The sequence below is a fragment of the Diorhabda sublineata genome, chromosome 7 (genome assembly GCF_026230105.1).
Source record: "Diorhabda sublineata isolate icDioSubl1.1 chromosome 7, icDioSubl1.1, whole genome shotgun sequence".
Lineage (NCBI taxonomy): Eukaryota > Metazoa > Arthropoda > Insecta > Coleoptera > Chrysomelidae > Diorhabda > Diorhabda sublineata.
Genome location: NC_079480.1, coordinates 13,142,729 through 13,160,584, shown reverse-complemented (window position 1 = coordinate 13,160,584; position 17,856 = coordinate 13,142,729). Strand labels below are relative to the sequence as shown.

Sequence of the window (17,856 nt, the reverse complement as noted above, 5' to 3'; positions counted from 1 at the left end):
AAACAGGTTGTTGCTTTTGATCGACTGTGAGTAAACGCGGCAACTACTTTAAAAAAAGCTTTCTTATGGTTTGTAAGTCTAGGGATTTGGATTAATTCGAGAAATGACAGTACTGAAGTGATAAAAATAGGAATTGAAATTGATCGCAGTGCATTCTTTCGAAATAAAAACTTGAATAACAAAATACCGATATTTCATTATTCAGCAATTAGATCAGTAAGTCATAAATACGATAAAAAAAATATAATTGTTTTACATAAAAAGTTGTGATTAGTGTTAGTGATGAATAAATGCAAGACCAAGACTAGGTTTGTCTTGGTCTTGCAATGTAATAAGTTGTCTTGGTAGTTATCTTGGTCTTGCAGCTTACAGTTCTGGACTTGGTATGAGTCTTGCAGCTTTATGAATTGTCTTGGTTTTGAAGCTTCCAATCCTAGACTTGGTCTTAATCTTGCAGAGATTTTTTGGTCTTGCAACTTCCACTTCTAGATTTGGTCTGGGTAATAAGTTGTCTTGGACTTGAAGTTTCCAGTCCTAGACTGGGTCTTAGTTTTGTAATGTATTAAGTTGTTTTGTTCTTGCAGCTTCCAGTCCTAGACTTGGTCTGAATCTTGCAATGTAATAAGTTGTCTTGGTCTTGCAGCTTCCAGTCCTATACTGGGTTTGTCTTGCAGTGAAATTAGTTGTCTTGTTTGCAGCTTCCACTCCTAGTGTTGGTCTTGCACCAAGACAGTTGCAACTCTTGCACTTTTTTTGGTAAATTGTTATTGGAAGCAATTTAAAAATAAATATTTTCCTCACTGATATCCGGGACAATAATGTCATTATGAAAAAACTTCTTTCGATGTAAAAATATAAAAGAAGTTATGAACGAACATAAGATAGACATTTCATTATTTATCAAATAGATCAGTAAGTCACAAATACGATAAAAAAATATAACTGTACTAACAAACTATGAAATGGTTTTACATAAAAAGTTGTCAATGACCAGAAAAAATTTGGAATTCTACTTTATAAATTTTAGTATTTTTGAAATGTAGGCCAATTGGAAGACCTCATAGGTGACAGAAAGAAGACGCAATCAAGTTTCTGAAGTGACGAAATTGGAATAAAGCAGCTCTGGATAGGAACCACTGGGAAAGAAAACTTAAACCACCATAGGAGAAAAAGATAACATTAAAAGAAATAATATAATCAATTACTCAATTAGGACCGTATGGAGATTATAGGCTCGATCGGGATTCACTAGTAATCAATCTTGATATGCGACGTATAATAAATGGTGTGATTAAGATCATGAAGAAGCTTGAAATCGAAAAAAAGCAACCATGGATCAAAAAAAAATCACAAATAGTACTGGATCCTCTGATTAAGTTTTCCTGAATTTTTTAATTCAGTAATTTTGCGCTAATGGTTGATTTAAATGATGTAATTTATATTTTTAGCTTCAGTAAGCAGGCGGCCGCTCTATGAACTTACACGATGCAACACTTATATCCATCAAAGTTACTTTCACTTAATTTTATATAGGAAAGGAATTTTTCGAGATATTGTCAAAATTGATCCTTGTTTACAATTACCGATAAGATAATACAAATTAGACGTAAATATTTAGTTTACCAACGATTCTTGGAACTTTTTTTTAAAAATATCTTGCAATTGGCGACATTTAATGAAGATAAATACGAGGGTTGTTCATTAAGTTTTGAGATAGACAAATAAAAATAAATATTTATAATTGGATATTCTCCATTGAGATCACTACAACTTTCATCCGTTTTATTTTTTCCATTTCGATTGAGGTACCTCCAAAACATGTGATTCGAACGCTTATTCAGGTTTTTGATCTGTGGGAATAAGAAGTAACCATTAGATGCTAAACAAGGATTATACCCATTAATTCGATGTTTTGACTGTTCAAAAACGTTTTTGTCTGAACTGATGCGTGAGAGCTCGCATTGTTGTGGTGGAGAATGGCAAACAAATGCTGGTATACCATTCAGAATTGACCGTTCCACGTTGCTCCAATGGAATTATGACGACATATCAGGCTATTCCGAAAAACAGGCGACCATTTGCTTCGAAGTTCTTCGAGCGCGAACATCTTTTATTGGATTTGGCTCGTCGTGAAAGACCCGTTCAGTTAATTGTTATTTAGTTTCGGGTTCATATGCAAAGATCCATGATTAGTAACCTGTCGTAATAGAAGTCTTTCGAAGCTCCGCGCTTAATTTTTTTCAACATCTCTTTGCACCAATCGAGACGAGCTTTTTTTGAGCGATTGTCAAATGATGCGGTATCCAAAACGCGAGCAAATATTTCGACAGCCAAATATTCATGCAATATTGAGTGGAACTAATAACTAAGTATGCCTTAATCTCACGGTATGTGCCGATTTTGGACGACTTTCACCACAAGTCGAAGCGAGTTGATGGGCACGTTGCTGTTGGTTAAATCTACGTGGAAAGTCTCAGAAAATCATCACACGATATAATTCCAATCTCACTAAAATAGCACTCGTATCACAAGACGTTCTGAGTACGTTCACCATAAAAAATGTCAACCTTTATAATGGCAATGTCAGATTTGAAGTATTAACATCATTGTTGCCATATCTTAAAACTCAAGTAGCAGCCCTCGTAATTTATGTTCACCATTCCTTATAGAAAAAAAATTCTACAAGGTGATTGATAGGTGAAAAATTGAGCTGTGTTTGTTTATTAGTATTTCTAGGTTAAATAATGTAGATGTAAAATGCAAACATTTTAGTCTGACAACGCATACAGTAAACACCCAAAAAGTTCAAAAATAAAAATGAAATGGCTACTGTAACTTTGTCGTGTAGGTGAATGCAAAGGGAGATTAAAAATAAAAGAATAAATTTTTTTTCAATAACGTATATTATGACGAATTTTTAACATTTTGCCATATAGTGTGGAAATTTTTAAGCAATTGATTTTTGAGTAAAATATCTCGAGGTAGCATTTTGGGTAGTAAGAAAATGCTATAGCAAAATCAATGGAAATCCAATACGAGATATAATGTTGAAGGTCTCACACTAATAATTTTTTCAAGGTTCGTCTTTTATTGTCGCGTCTTCCTGTTGACAATTTTTCGATTCAAATTTGATTCACTTGATCCAATTGATCATAATCAATCTCTGCATCGAAAGTTTGTACAAGTACCAACAATTCAAATTGAAGAATTCAGCGTATGCTCCACTAAACGCCTTTTTAGGATGTGTACCTGTATTTGTGGTGATTTAGTTGGATCTTTTTCCGTTTTGAATCAACATATAGAGCCCATTTTTCACATCCATTTATCAAGCCATCATAAACAAGTTTCTATATTTGATATAGATCCCCCAAGTTGAGACTATTCCAAATAAAATTAAGAAAGCTACCTTAAGACACAAAGAAACACTCGATAAGAGTCTCAGTCTCAAAATATTCCAGCTTCTAGAGAATTAACACTAGACGCAAAGGCTCAAACAAACTAAACCGCCCGAGCTTATATTATAAGAAAAAAATAAATGTGAAACAGAATCAGTAATGCGCTAGTGCTAGTAGTCACGATTAGTGATGAATAACTGCAAGATCAAGACTAGATTTGTCTTGGTCTTGCAATGTAATAAGTTGCCTTGGTCATTATCTTGGTCTTGCAGCTCACAGTTCTAGACTTGGTATGAGTCTTGCAGACTTATGAATTGTCTTGGTTTTGAAGCTTCCAATTCTAGACTTGGTCTTAGTCTTGCAGAGTTGTTTTGGTCTTGCAACTTCCACTTCTAGATTTGGTCTGGGTAATGAGTTGTCTTGGACTTGAAGCTTCCAGTCCTAGACTGGGTTTTAGTCTTGCAATGTAATAAGTTGTCTTGATCTTGCAGTTCCCAGTCCTAGACTTGGTTTGTATTGCAGTGAAATTAGCTGTCTTGGTATTGCAACTTCCAGTCCTATACTTGGTTTGTCATGCAGTGAAATTAGCAGAATTGTAAAGCAGAATGATTACTGTACTAGTAGCCACGATTAGTGGTGAGTAAATGCAAGACCAAGACTAGGTTTGTCTTGATCTTGAAAAATAATAAGTTGTCTTGGTCGTTATCTTGATCTTGCAGCTTCCAGTCCTAGACTTGGTCTCTGTCTTACAGGGTAATAAGTTGTCTTGTTCTTGCAGATTCTTAACGGCAAGATGTTTTCATGCTGTGTCGTGACCTTGCCTAAGTCTTGCAACACTAGGTCGTGGTCTAGCATAAGTCTTACACTGCTCGGCCTGAAGCTGATCTTGGTCTTTTATGGCAAGGCAACGAATGAGACCACAAGAGATAGACCACACTCGCTCACCATTATAAAGAGGAGAGGGCCTTTAAAAAACTAGCATCACCTATAAATTTTGGTAGGAATTTAGGTTAAAATAAAAAATTTGATGAATCTCTTACATTCGGTACATTTCCGTTGTCAAAATAAAACAAAAATTGAATGAAATTGGTGAGATTTTTGTGTTGATTTGTGACACAAGTTTATTTTTGATTATTAAAAATCGAAAGTGGTTCGAAAAGAGATCAGTTAACTTTAAGTATTACATTAAAACAGAGCGTCCTTGCCAATATATGTGAAAAAACTTGGGAAGTATCACATTTTGAAAAATATTTTTAAATTTCCACAATGGTATTATGAAGACTTAGTGAACGATAAACTCATTTTTTTTAAATTCATTCCTTATATAATTTCACTCGCGACAATCGGTAGCCATGTATGAACTTCCTTTCTTTCTAGTTTTAGATATTTTCCGAAATCTTTTTCACAACAATCAAATAAAAAAATCTTGAAAAACTATCGAAAGAGTACAAAAAACTCACCTGATGATGTCTGTCACGATAAAGAAACAATTTGGGACCTTTCAAGACCACGAATACTTGTTTCCAAGATCTATCGGTGGCGCGCTGAAATTCAAATTTATGCATTGAGAATATTTTCAATGAAAATATCAAAGCAATTAATTCAAAATCAAATTGTGGTATATAATGGTCCCAATGACCAATAACGATGCCGGGCCACGTTTCGCCCGGAATGTTCACGTGCTGCTCACGCACTGATCACTGTGTTGATTTACTATTTTTCTTCGATAAATGGACTTTACGTACAAATATATTATTGTAATCATTTGAAAATTAAATAAGACTTACACTACCGGTAAAAAGTTTTTGCTCACACCATAATCCATCCATTAAATTTCAAAATACTGAAAACACTTTTCGTTCTCGCGAATTCAAACTCGTTTTACGATGGATGAAACTGAGGAACTGTGTTGAAATTCGTGGATTAATCTTTATAGTCTAAGCAAAAATAACGGTACCACCATTGCCTCCGAATTAACCTCGACGTATCTTGGGCCACAAGTTGAAAAAATATGCATCCACCAAAAGCTTTGGCGATAGAAAACCTTCAGGGTACCAACAAACCACAACCACTGAAGACAAAACGTAATTGACGACTTATGATAGCAGATCAGATGAATGAATCTAGGGATCTGCTTTTGAGTACTTCTATAGCGAAAAAGAGATTGATAGAAGCTGATCGTTTTCGAAGGATGACATTGAAAAAACCTCTTTCAAGATATTCAAATAAAATTATAAGGTTACAGGAGGCTGAAGAAAATGAAAATTGGACGCATGAAGAGTGGGATAGAATTTGTATGGAGTGGGTCAAAGTTTGAGTTTGAGTGTTTGCACGCTGATTCAATGTGCGGTTTGAGGATGTTTTGAAGGAAAGTCGACTGGAGATCTAGTGAAAATAAAGGTATTTTGAAGAAAGAAGGATATAGAATATTAACTGAAAATGTAGTACATTCTGGACATCGCTTAAGCATTTCTTGTAGTTACGCAAAGAGTATCTGAAAGAATTGGAAAGAGAGAATGTACTGAAAGTAATAATTTGCCCGATTGAGTTGAAGTGGTACAAATTGGACAGGGAAATCAGAAGGGAGTGTCCTACTTCCACTTCCCATCTTTGAAGTGTTCATTATTAATTAATTAAAAACTCACTGGAAATAATAATGTTAACTTCAAATAATACCTTTTATTATCTCCTAACCTAACTAAACTGTCAGACTAATAGACTTTTTGATCCACCCCTCAAGCCTCCAGATAGTTTGGCCTCAACTGTACGCCGCCTTTAATCAATATTATCATTCCATCTTCCTTATTCATAGTGAACACACTGTTTATACTACCACTACATAAACACCCACGATTACACTGTTTGATACGCGTTTCGATAACCAAGTTATCGTCTTCAGAGACTTTGTTACCGAAATGCTCGTCAGAAAGTGTAATTGTGAGTGTTGGTGTAGTGGTAGTTTAAACAGTGTGTTCATTATGAATATCACAAACTGTTCCAAAAATTTCAACTTAATCTTCCCTATTCTAAATACGTTATCAAATTGGATGAAACACACTTACTTTGCCATCTATCTCCAATATTTTACAGTGCAGTACTCCGTCCTTCACGATAAACGATAGCTCCTTACTTTCCACTAAGGGACTAGATCCTTCCGACACTTTATCACGATCTAAAGACGCGTTGCTGCTACTGATGCTACCACTGAAACCAAAAATTACAATTTTAAACTGTATCGAGGAGTCGATGTTGATGTAAATATGCAATATCACAACAAGCCATTCAGATAAAGCCGAAAAAGCAAATAATAGATCGAAAAGACAGATATTTGGTTAATAAACGTTTTATAATGATATAATTAGGTATACAATTGTTAACAAATAAAATTAGATGTTGGTTAAGCACCTTATACGGAGAAATATATGTATGTATGTATGTATGTATATATATATATATATATATATATATATATATATATATATATATATATTATGTATATATTATGAATTGTAACGAAGTCGTCTTTGTCAGCTATATTATGAGCGATTTCTTATTGGGAACTTTGTTTCAAAATAATTTTTTAAAAGATAGATAAAACTTGACGTTTCAGCTTTTCTCTAAGTCTTTATTAAAATATGATTCTTAAAATTATTTTTGAAACAGAAGATACATAAATTCAGTTGTTTTGTTGTTTTTCAGATTTTATCTACAACTTTCACATAATCTAAGGAATATTGGGAAGTAATGGCAGTTGTTATATACAGTCAATTATTGAATTGTCATGTCAAAAATCACGTTAACTTTGTGAAACTGCCATATAGCGATGACATTCGTTTTTACAAACATTAACTGTGCCATTTTGTGAATTTGTAACTTGAGTTCTTTATCGGTACCAGTAATTTTGATAAAATCGAAATGCTACTTGAGTTTTGAGATATGACAACATTGATGTGATTATGTCAAATATGAAATTGCCATTATGAAGTTTGACATTTTTAATAGTGAACGTACTCAAAACGTGTTGTGATACGAGTGCTATTTGAGTTGTTTACAGATACTTGAAACATTCATCTTGGTCGAAAAATAAAGTTAAATCACGAATATTTTTGTGATTTTCTATGACTTTCGCCGTGGATTAAACCAACAGCAGTGTACCGATCAACTCGCTTCGACTTTTGGTAATGAAGCACCATCTCCAGCCACCGTGTTTCGCTGGTTTTCTAAATTCAGTAAAGGTCTAGTAAAGGTCGTCCAAAATCGGTGGTTATGCCAGAAAACATCGATGCTGTGCGGAAACTGATATTGCAATATCGTCATGTGCCATACTTGGGCATTAGTTCCACTCGTATACACACAATAAAATATTTGTTCGCATTGGATACCGCATCATTTAACAATCGCTCAAAAAAAAGCTCGTCTCGATTAGCGCTAATAAATGTTGAAAAAAATTAATCGTGGAGCTTCAAAACACGTCTATAACTTTCTGACATGCCACGAATCATGGATGGGTCTTTCACGACGAGCCAAATCCAACAAAACATGTTCGCGTTTGAAGCATTTCGAAGCAAATGGTCGCCTGTTTTGTGGAATAACTAGATATGTCGTCATAGTTCCATTGGAGCAACGTGGAACGGTCAATTCTGAATGGTACACCAGCATTTGTTTGCCATTCTCCACCACGACAATGCGAGCTCTCACACATCAGTTCAAACAAAAACGTTATTGAACAGTCAAAACATCATATTGATGAGTTATCCAACTAGTAAATTCTTCTTATGTCGCAGATCAAAAATAAAATGCGAGGTCAACCTGAAGAAGAGGTTGATGCGTTCAATTAATATGTTTTGGATGTACCTCAATCGGAATTGGTTCAAACGCTTGCAAAAGTACATCGATTTTAATGGAGAAGATTGTGAAAAGCAATGAAACCTTATCCAATTATAAATATTTATTTTTTTAATATCTCTCTCAAAACTTAGGTAGCAGACCTCGTATACATCGTCGTAATTTTATGAATTTACGTACAATACCTCCTCAATATGGTCTTTCTATTCGATGCTGAAAAGTACCCTAAATATTCTTTAAAATGCACCAGATCATCCATTTCTCCTGAAGTTATCAAGTTTACATTAATTTTTCAGTTCCTTTCTTTCTCAGCTTCAAAAGACTCGAATTTTGTTTCTTTTAAAGCAGATTTAACCTTAGGAAAGAGGTAAAGTCACACGGTACAAGATCTGGTGTATAAGGTGGGTGATCTAACACTGTGATGTTGTAATTGGTTATAAACCTCTTGACGGAGAGTGCGGAATGAGGCACCAATTTTATACAAGCTTCTCGCATGTTAAAATTTCCATGAAAAAATTGCCGCACACATTCTTTGTCAATTCCTATAGATTCAGCAATCACAAGATTACCGACTTTTTCGATATTTTCATCCGTTGTTGACGTAAATGATCGATTCTAACGTGAATCATCTTCAACATCTTCTAGGCCATCTTGGAAATGCTCTCAAAAGAACAAGGACTCGACAAACATTCATTGTCATACACTTTCAATAAATTATAAGTTTCAGCTGCAGTTTTCCCAATTTTCATGTAAAATTCGTCCGTTGATCCATTTTTACATGAAAAAAAAAACTGCTCTTATTCAAACGAAAGCCACGGCTACACTGGTTTTGTTTGGAGACAAGGTAAACATCGCATTTGAAGGAGTAGGCTTTAAGGTAGACAGATGTTAGTCGCTAATCTTTGGCGCATGCGTACTTTTTTTTGTATCATTACTTAATAGTCGCTCATCGTATTACGGTTACTAGGTACTTTAAATTTTCTACTAGATCTCTCTTCCTAGTACTTATTATTGTTTGGTTGTGACCATATAGTCTACTTTGTATTAAGCTTTAGTTGGTAATACTGGCAGAGTTAATCAAACGAGTTGGCTATTAGAAAAGTTTTCCATTAACCAAAATACCTTCTTTAAAATGCCATTGAATATTTCTTCAGAGTAGAATACAACCTTGTATCACTCTTCTTCTTATTTTAACCTGAGGAGAACTTGGTGATTTAGGCGAAAGCTAGTGGTTTGATGCTAGTAGAGATTAGCATCGGTAAGGTCATCGAACTCTGTCTCTATCTACACTAAATAATTTTTTCACGACACGCAAAGAACGTTTCTAAATTTTGATATACATAAATCTACTCATTAGAATTATAATATATATAAGGAAACGTTAGCCATATGTCAAACATTATAACTTTCGCGCCAAAATAACAATCGTTACTACAGGGCAGCCAAGCGATGAGTAATTAAAATCGTGTTATGGACTTATACCGAAGAAAGTACATCACATTGAAAACAATTAGTTTATTGTTGTCATTGTTTCATCGATATAAGGAAGAAAAATTTATTTACGTAATAATTCATAGACCGAAAGAAAGTATTAGTTTCCTTTTCTATATTTAGAATGTCCGTAAGGTTTGAATTACAATTTAAATGTTATGTTACGGATAAAAAAAATTTTTAGGAAGAAATTCTATCAATAGTTTTCGGTTCGAAATTGTCGATCAATAGTCCAGTCAAATTAGATTTTTTTCAAGAAAAAATTAACATGTTTTTATCTTGATTCGTATACCAACACTGTGAAGAAGTGAAAAAGACGTCGCGTTAGACACTATAGTGCATTTTTTACCGTTAGCATTCGCTAAATATTAACAAAAATATTAATTTTTAAAGGAAGTTATTTAATAATTTCGTTCTAATTATTCTCTGACAATTCACAGTAGTAATGCCCCAAGTACAAATATAATTGTTCCAAAAGATTTCGAAAGCTAAACGTATAAAAATTTTTTGTTAGTTATAGAAAAAATACAGAGCGAAATTAATCTATTTAAAGGTGCAATTAGCTAAAGAACAATTAGTGAACTTAAGTGAAGATCCAGACATGACTTTCAAATTAACTAAGATGCCGTAGATTTGATATTCAGTCAATCGTTAAAACGAAAATCGACGCCTTCGATACCTATCAATCCCTAATATCCTATTGACTGCGCCACTTTCAAATTATTAACTTTTTAAAAACTTTATTTTACACGACCTAATTATAAAATGATTATAATTGATTGTAAATGACCACAACTGACTGACTTTAAATGTGTGGGAAAATACTTTTATATAGATGTAAAATGCTGATAACTTCCATCTAATTGATACTGTCTATCATTGCAAAAATACATAAATGTTTTCCATACAAATTTTTTACTGCATTGGGTTGTCTCGAAGACTTCAAATGAATTCATTTTATTAGATTGGATCAAATAATTTTCATAATAATTGGTTTATGAAATGAAAAATGACCTCAAATGACATGAATTGACGTCAATTGAAACCAATAGACGTCCATTGTCATTTGATGTTGATAGATGTCTTACGATGTCGATTCACGTCAATTCATGTCATATTTTCTTCGTACAAATAATTACAAAGCCTCCTGATATGTATTAAGTTAAAAACAAATTCCATGCTGCATAAAATAATATATACATATATAGTACATTTTTATTCAGTTCAAAAGAATCTAATTGGTCCGGAATGTCGTGAAAAAACGTATTTAGCTAACCCACCGTGTATTATGCATTTCGCTGGACTGAACGCAGCGAACTTCTCCAGTTAAATCACGTCACACTGTTTTAAATCGCCGGGATTATTACATAGGTAATCGAAAGAGCGCGTAGAGCGTATTCGTGTCCCTAATAAGTCATAATATTGGAACAGCGTGAAAGGTGGGTTATTCAACTGATCGACTTCACTAGGGGTTTATCAAGAAATTTTTTTTTGACTAGCCTGATTCAATCTTCTTTAATTAATACTTTGTGTTACGTTTGCCGTATCAAAAAGTTTTTAACAACAAAAAATTAAAAAAAATAAATCGGAATGTTCAAAGATTGGAAACTTTCAATGTACTCAGTTTTCTATGCTCTATTTGAAGAGTAACTTTCATATTGAGCGTTTTGTCGATATATTTTTTGGTTGATTCGAATCAATATAAATAAAGAAAGATTTATTTCAAATTGTAATTTAAAATATATTTACCACAACTACATAATTGAAATGAAATTTACCTGTAACCTTAATAAATCAAAGATATGAGTCATTATTTCTATAACCAAATAATGGAATGTGTAATCGTTAGCAAATTAACAAAAAAATGAAGCGCAAAACTCGCCGAAGAAGACGATAAAAATCAGAAACAATAAATTAAGTGAACTTTCTAAAACTAATCTGTATTGTCAATTGCATAATGCTTTGATGGTTGGTTGCCCCGATTTGCACGGAACATAGCACACACAAACATACAGGATATGCACAAAATTAAGCAAAAGAAAAGGACATACTCGACTTGCTGTTTTATAGATTGTTGTAATTTGTTGGTGTTGGAATAGAAGAATAACGAAAAGAATACAGGAAATTACAATGGGTATTAAAACAATTCAATTGGATCGCTCCATTTAACGTAAATGCATTTCTGATCATTTTCCCACCCAAATTCTAAACGTTATAAAATTTCCTCAAAATTGTTGTGATACACGAAGTGATCGCCATACAATATTTTCAAACTTACGAAGGTGGTTCCAGAAGTACCTGGCCTGACATAGAGATGGTGGTATTTGTTTGAATAATACTGTATTAGAAAGTATACAATTTATAAAGTATATGTTTCAAGTTTGGTGATGCTTAGTAGAAGATTGTTTAGTATTTGTTTGGCAGCCATCAATAATGAACGTTTTCAGTGAATTTGTAAACTCCGTTATCTACAATCAAATGTTAGATAGCAGGGTTTAAACGAGGTCGTACGCGGAGATCGACCAAATGAGATGACGACTTCACAAATGTTGAAGAAAATCCACAAACCGATACTGGATGATAGTCGACTGGAAGTGCGTGAGCCAGCAGACGTAGTAAGCATTTGAAAAGTGCGGTATATCGCATATTATCTGAAAATTTGAGAAAGTTGTGCGTAAGATGGGTGCCGTGAAACAAAGACAGCGTCGTGAAGATGTTTCCATCGAGTATTTAGCAATGTTTAAAAGAAATACAGAAGAATTTTTACGTTATGGGTCCATCACTTTAAACACGAATCAAAAGAACAATCAAAACAATGGACTTAAAAGGGAGACCCGGCTCAAAAAAGGCAAAGACCTTTCTGCAGGCAAGGTGATGGCCTCGGTTTTTTTGGATGTGCATGGGATCTTGAAAGAGGAAAAACTATCAACGGCGAGCATTATGCGAACTTATTGAGCGAAGAAAGCAAGCAGAAGCGACCGCATTTGGCTAAGAAGAAAAAGTTGTTTCATCAAGACATTGCACCAGCTCACAGGACAAAATTAATGAATTAAATTGATACCATATACACCTAATTCGCCAGATTTAGCCCTCTCGAATTATTTTCTGTTCCCAGACTCAAAAAAATTGTTCGTTGGTCAAAGATTTTCCAACAATTAATAGGTGATGTCGGTAGTTAATGGCTACTTTGAGGAGCTTGACGATTCTTATTATAAAAAGGGTATCGAACTTATTGTACATCGCTGGGAAGAGTGTATGGAGCTAAAGGAGATTACGTTGAAAAATGAATATACTTTTTACCAAATTTTTGTATTTTCTTTGTTGGGCCAGGTACTTCTAGGACCATCATCATACTGTTAGAAAGTAAGATTATAGAACTATCAAATTAATCCCCTTTAAAATAATAGTGAAGCTACCAAAACTAGCGTAGAGCTCAAAATTGACTCGTAATACATTATAAATGAATTCTAAAAAATCTGTATCCATCTGGTATCCGGAAAAAAATGCATTAAAGGTCAAAGGACTCAAAAATAACTTTTTAGTAAATTTTAGCGTAGAATTAAGTCAGGCAAAATTTGTGGATCATACAATTATCCCTAAAAAACTAAGAGCAACCGTTTCTGAGATATATTGTGATTATAATCTCAGGACAAAGCAAATCTAAAACCTTATTCTATACGCCGATGGAACCTGCATCTTCTGTAACCTATCTATAGCTACTTTCTCTTAAGTTATTTGAAATATTAGGAAACTGGAAAGTAATCTCGTTTCTCAACCTATCATAAGCTATACAGCCTTGTATGAAAATACTGGGGATAATAAAGTGGTTAGACGAAATAGAAAGCTTGTTGGAGAGTGTCTAGAATGTTTCTTGTTGTAACTCAATGGGGCTATTTTGTTGGTAAACGGGTTCACCAGGTTACAGGTAAACCAACACCAACGATCACGAACATATACCACTACAACACTAGAAGTTATTTCACACTTGCCCACTACAAAGACTTTTATAGAAAGTTGAGCAGTTAATTGGACAAGAAACAGCCGAACACCTTCTCTGTGAATGCAAGGCTATTTATAGATAAGTCGCATATCCCCAGGTAGCTAACTTTTCAAAGTTGTTGCTACGTGATTGGTAAACAATCTGGGATGTATCCCAGAGATCAGTAATAGATCAGTAGGTTAAGATTCATCGCTTTCAGGCCTTAGCTCATATAATCGAATGTCTTTTCTGCGCATGTCGATATGTGATTATCAATTGTCAACTCATTGTGTACTTTGAAGTCGTGTCAAAGATATTTTAGAGTTATTGTGATTTGTTCATTTCTAAATAAGTAAATATTAGACTTTTTAATAATTTGGAGTGAATTGGCCAACCGAATACTAATAAACAACATTTTCTTGTTTAGATATTATCCAAAATGTCATTTCGAGATACTTTATTGATCTTTATCGGTCTAAAATTGGAAATTTGCACACTAGATGTCAAAATGTTGATAACTGAGGTAGATTAACAATAATAACTCATATGACACTATTTTTTAAGAAAATCCACGCTAGCCTTTTAAATACATTTTGAAATTTCGTATCAGTTGCGCTGTTGACTCATAACACAATAAGAACAACACCTTTTATGGTTATATTCGCAAACTAGCTCACTAAACGAATATTTATGGTACAATAAACTGTATTTTCCTTGATTGGTGTCCCAAATTTGAAATAATAAAAAAAAACAATAAAGAAAATGTTTCAGAAGGTAATTAAATTTGTATTGAGTATCAATAATTGTTATAGTAACTCCAAAAAAAAAAATGGTAATTAAATTAAAAATTAATGAGACATAATCCATTGTACAACAACTGAAACTTAATGCTCAACAAAAGGCAACAATGTAATTTTACGGAAAAATTGCGGTTTTAAATTGACAGTTTAAATTTTCGTGCGGTTTCGATTCCATAAACAAGTGTTTATAATTCTTATAAATGTAAAAAAAATTCAAGTAGGAATGAAAATACCCCAAAAGACTATAGCTTTAACGCCAACGAATACAATATTAGGAATCATGAAACATATTAGTAAATTCCGACAACTTTTCTGTCAACCCTCGTAATTGAATGAATTGCCACGAAATGACTTATTATTATACTGATTTCTCATTTGATCCATGTACTGTTATTGAAATTTAATGAATGGGATAGTCAATACATTGAATTAAAAGTTGCTTGAATATTCATTGGAAAATTCCATTTAAGATCAACAAACGAAATGAGTTAACGAAAGTGTTTTCGGTGATAAAAATTGTTACGAGTCTTAATTAAATAAAATATATCTTGATTCTAATGCCAGAACAGTAGTAGAATGAACATATCTTCACCAATTATAAGCATACCAGGCTTGTTCATAAAATAAGGATGTGAACGAAATTTCACGGAGAAAAACATGTATATTGGCATGGAATAAAACATTTTTTAAAAGCTTAGGCTTCCCTATATTTTTTGATATAATTAGATTAATGCATTTTTGCTTGTGATGTACGATCTTCTTCATGCCTAAGCCTGCTGCCACGCTAGGAGATAGCTTAAAACCTCTTATTATATATTAGCTTCAACTGTATGTGGGTTTGTTTGTTTGATTGTGAGCTTATTTGTTTATAACTTTCGTTTGGACTAAGAGTACGTGGCTTTCCATTTCGATCGACAGAGGAATCAAACCTTCGAACTCCGTGTTGGAAATTAAGCACTTCGACAACCTCACAAACTTTACCGTTAAGTTCCGAAATAATTTTTAAATTAAGCTCAAAACAATAATGTATGAAAAATACTATTGTGACAAATGTGTGGGGCGGTTTATTCCATAATCTCAAAATTACTTTTTACTTTTTACTTTTTAGTTTGATGTGCTTCAAAAGCGAGTTTTTTTTCTATCCCGTGTTTCTTTTATTCAGGGAAGAGATGGTAATCACCGTGGGCCAAGTCTGGGCTGTAAAGAGGGCACCATTTGCGCACATATTATACGCTCATACACTTTTCCCCAAACTCCCCACATAGTTGGAAATTGATGCCCTTTGGAGCGTTTTTTGCACACAAAAAAAGAATCACACATCGTAATTCACACCTGGCGTGAGGATCGAATAGAAGCTCCACCTTTCACAGCTACCAATACAAGAATGAACATTGTAGATCGCTCGCCGGAGCGGGAGCTAAACTACACGCCAGACACACGCGCGCACGAGTGAGAAATCCCATTTCACAAATGATATCCTTTATAAAACTCAATATGAAGTGGTTTTCCACTTCTTCAGTTAAGTCTCTGCTATTGGTGATAACGCAGAAGTACTTATAATTGACTTGCATACAATTTCGTTCTAATGGTGGTGTGGAAGAGTTCCGGGACATTGCACCACTCCCTGTTATTACGACAGGTCGTCATGGTCTTTCGCGTTGAGGTTTTGCGCGTAGACCCCATTCTCTCCCCTAAGTTTTATGGGAGATTCGAGAGGTATTGTCTTTTTGGATTAAGGGTTAGCAGGTTAGCACCCTTATCCTCGCGGTTGTCTGGTTGTCGTCATGTGTCTGTGTTTTCGCTGCAATTATAACTCGGTATTTGCTTATGAACGAACGGAATCACCGCGTCGGGAGGTGTCCTCTTGTGGATTGACTCGGAAACTTATGATCATAATTTTTAAACTCAATTTTTACCTGTTTGTTGGAATTAATTTTCCATCAATAACGACAATCAAGACGTTTTATTAAGATAAGATTAACAGATATCGAACCATGGATAGATCTCATCAAGATCTATTTGTGTGTGAAAAGTCATGATTGATTCATGCGCAGAAGATTTTCTGTAGAAAAAGTATGCAAATACATTATTTTTACGAAAAATTAATAGATAAAATGAAAATTTATTAATTTCTGTACGGTTAGGTTAGGTTAGGTTAGTTTAGTTTAGGTTAGGTTAGGTTAAGTTAGGTTAGGTTAGTCCCAAGGAATTAGGCAAGAGGAGGGTGATTTAGAGGATGAGAGTCCCACACAAACTCACAGCATTGCACCTGCCCGCTGGGGTTAGTTTAGGTTTGGTTAGTTAAGGTTAGGTTAAGTTAGGTTAAGTAAGGTTAGGTTAGGTTTTTGATAAAAATGATGCATTTGCATACTTTTTCAACAGAAACTCTTCTGCGCATGAATCAATCATAAATTTTCACACACAGATAGGTCTTGAAGAGATCTATCGAATAAAGCTATCCATGGTTCGATATCTGTTAGCCTTCCTGAGATAATGGCCACTTCCGGTATCTCTGGAAGTAAATGTTCCCGCATAAAATAGATTTGATAAATCGATTTTCGTACTATCAATAGTTTATGTATAGTATTTAGTATAGTATGAAGATTCATTACTAAAGTGTAGTTAATAAACTAAAAATAAATTATAGACATTTTTGTAGATAGAAAAATTCTCAAAAAACCTTCATGCATTTACGATAACACTAATTGTTACTTACCGTACACGATAAAAAATATATTAAATAGTTCATTATTGAATGTGTTAAGAGGTTATTAAACTTGGTTTGTTATGTAAATGCACATAGCATCGAAAGCTTTAATCTTCAATTAGATATTAGTGGAAAGCATTTAAGCTACAGAATGTTTTATGAGAAATATTGAGAAATTTTTATCAATACATTCCTCTATCATGGTTATCAATTGATGATCGAAAAAAATATTTTATACTTTTAAAAAAAAATCAGTACTGAAAAATGTCAGTTTAAACATGTAGCGCCACCTATACTAGGCTTTTATTCGGAAATATACATCAATATACAGGCCAATGATAATGACTTCATGAATCGACAACATTGTTGTTGAGATATCATTATTCTAAGGGATAATTGGTACAAGAAAATTATGAATACACTCCTGGTGAAACAGTAAATACAAGATTAGTGGCGTCATCACAATTTGCCAGTATACTGATAAATATTTTCAAATACTGACCTAATTGTGTCTTATACAATATATCAGACAAAGTTGGCAACAAATGGGAAACTTTTTATTGTGAGTTTTACGAAAAAAAGTTATTCTTCATGAAAATCTCTGCGTTTGAAAATAATAAAACTATTTTCATTTGACAT

At 33.7% G+C, this 17,856-nt stretch overlaps 1 protein-coding gene across 19 annotated transcripts in view; it reads right to left on the bottom strand.

Moving 5' to 3' along the window:
• The window catches only part of LOC130447072 (rho GTPase-activating protein 21-B), a 257,972-nt gene that overhangs the window by 41,927 nt on the left and 198,189 nt on the right, over positions 1 to 17,856 (bottom strand). For all 19 annotated transcript variants that reach the window (XM_056783706.1, XM_056783715.1, XM_056783718.1 and 16 more), the window contains 2 exons: positions 6,458 to 6,599; positions 4,856 to 4,939 (listed from right to left, as the gene is read on the bottom strand). In XM_056783706.1, coding sequence (XP_056639684.1) covers positions 4,856 to 4,939; positions 6,458 to 6,599 — 226 coding nt within the window. The remainder of the gene's footprint in view (positions 1 to 4,855; positions 4,940 to 6,457; positions 6,600 to 17,856) is intronic.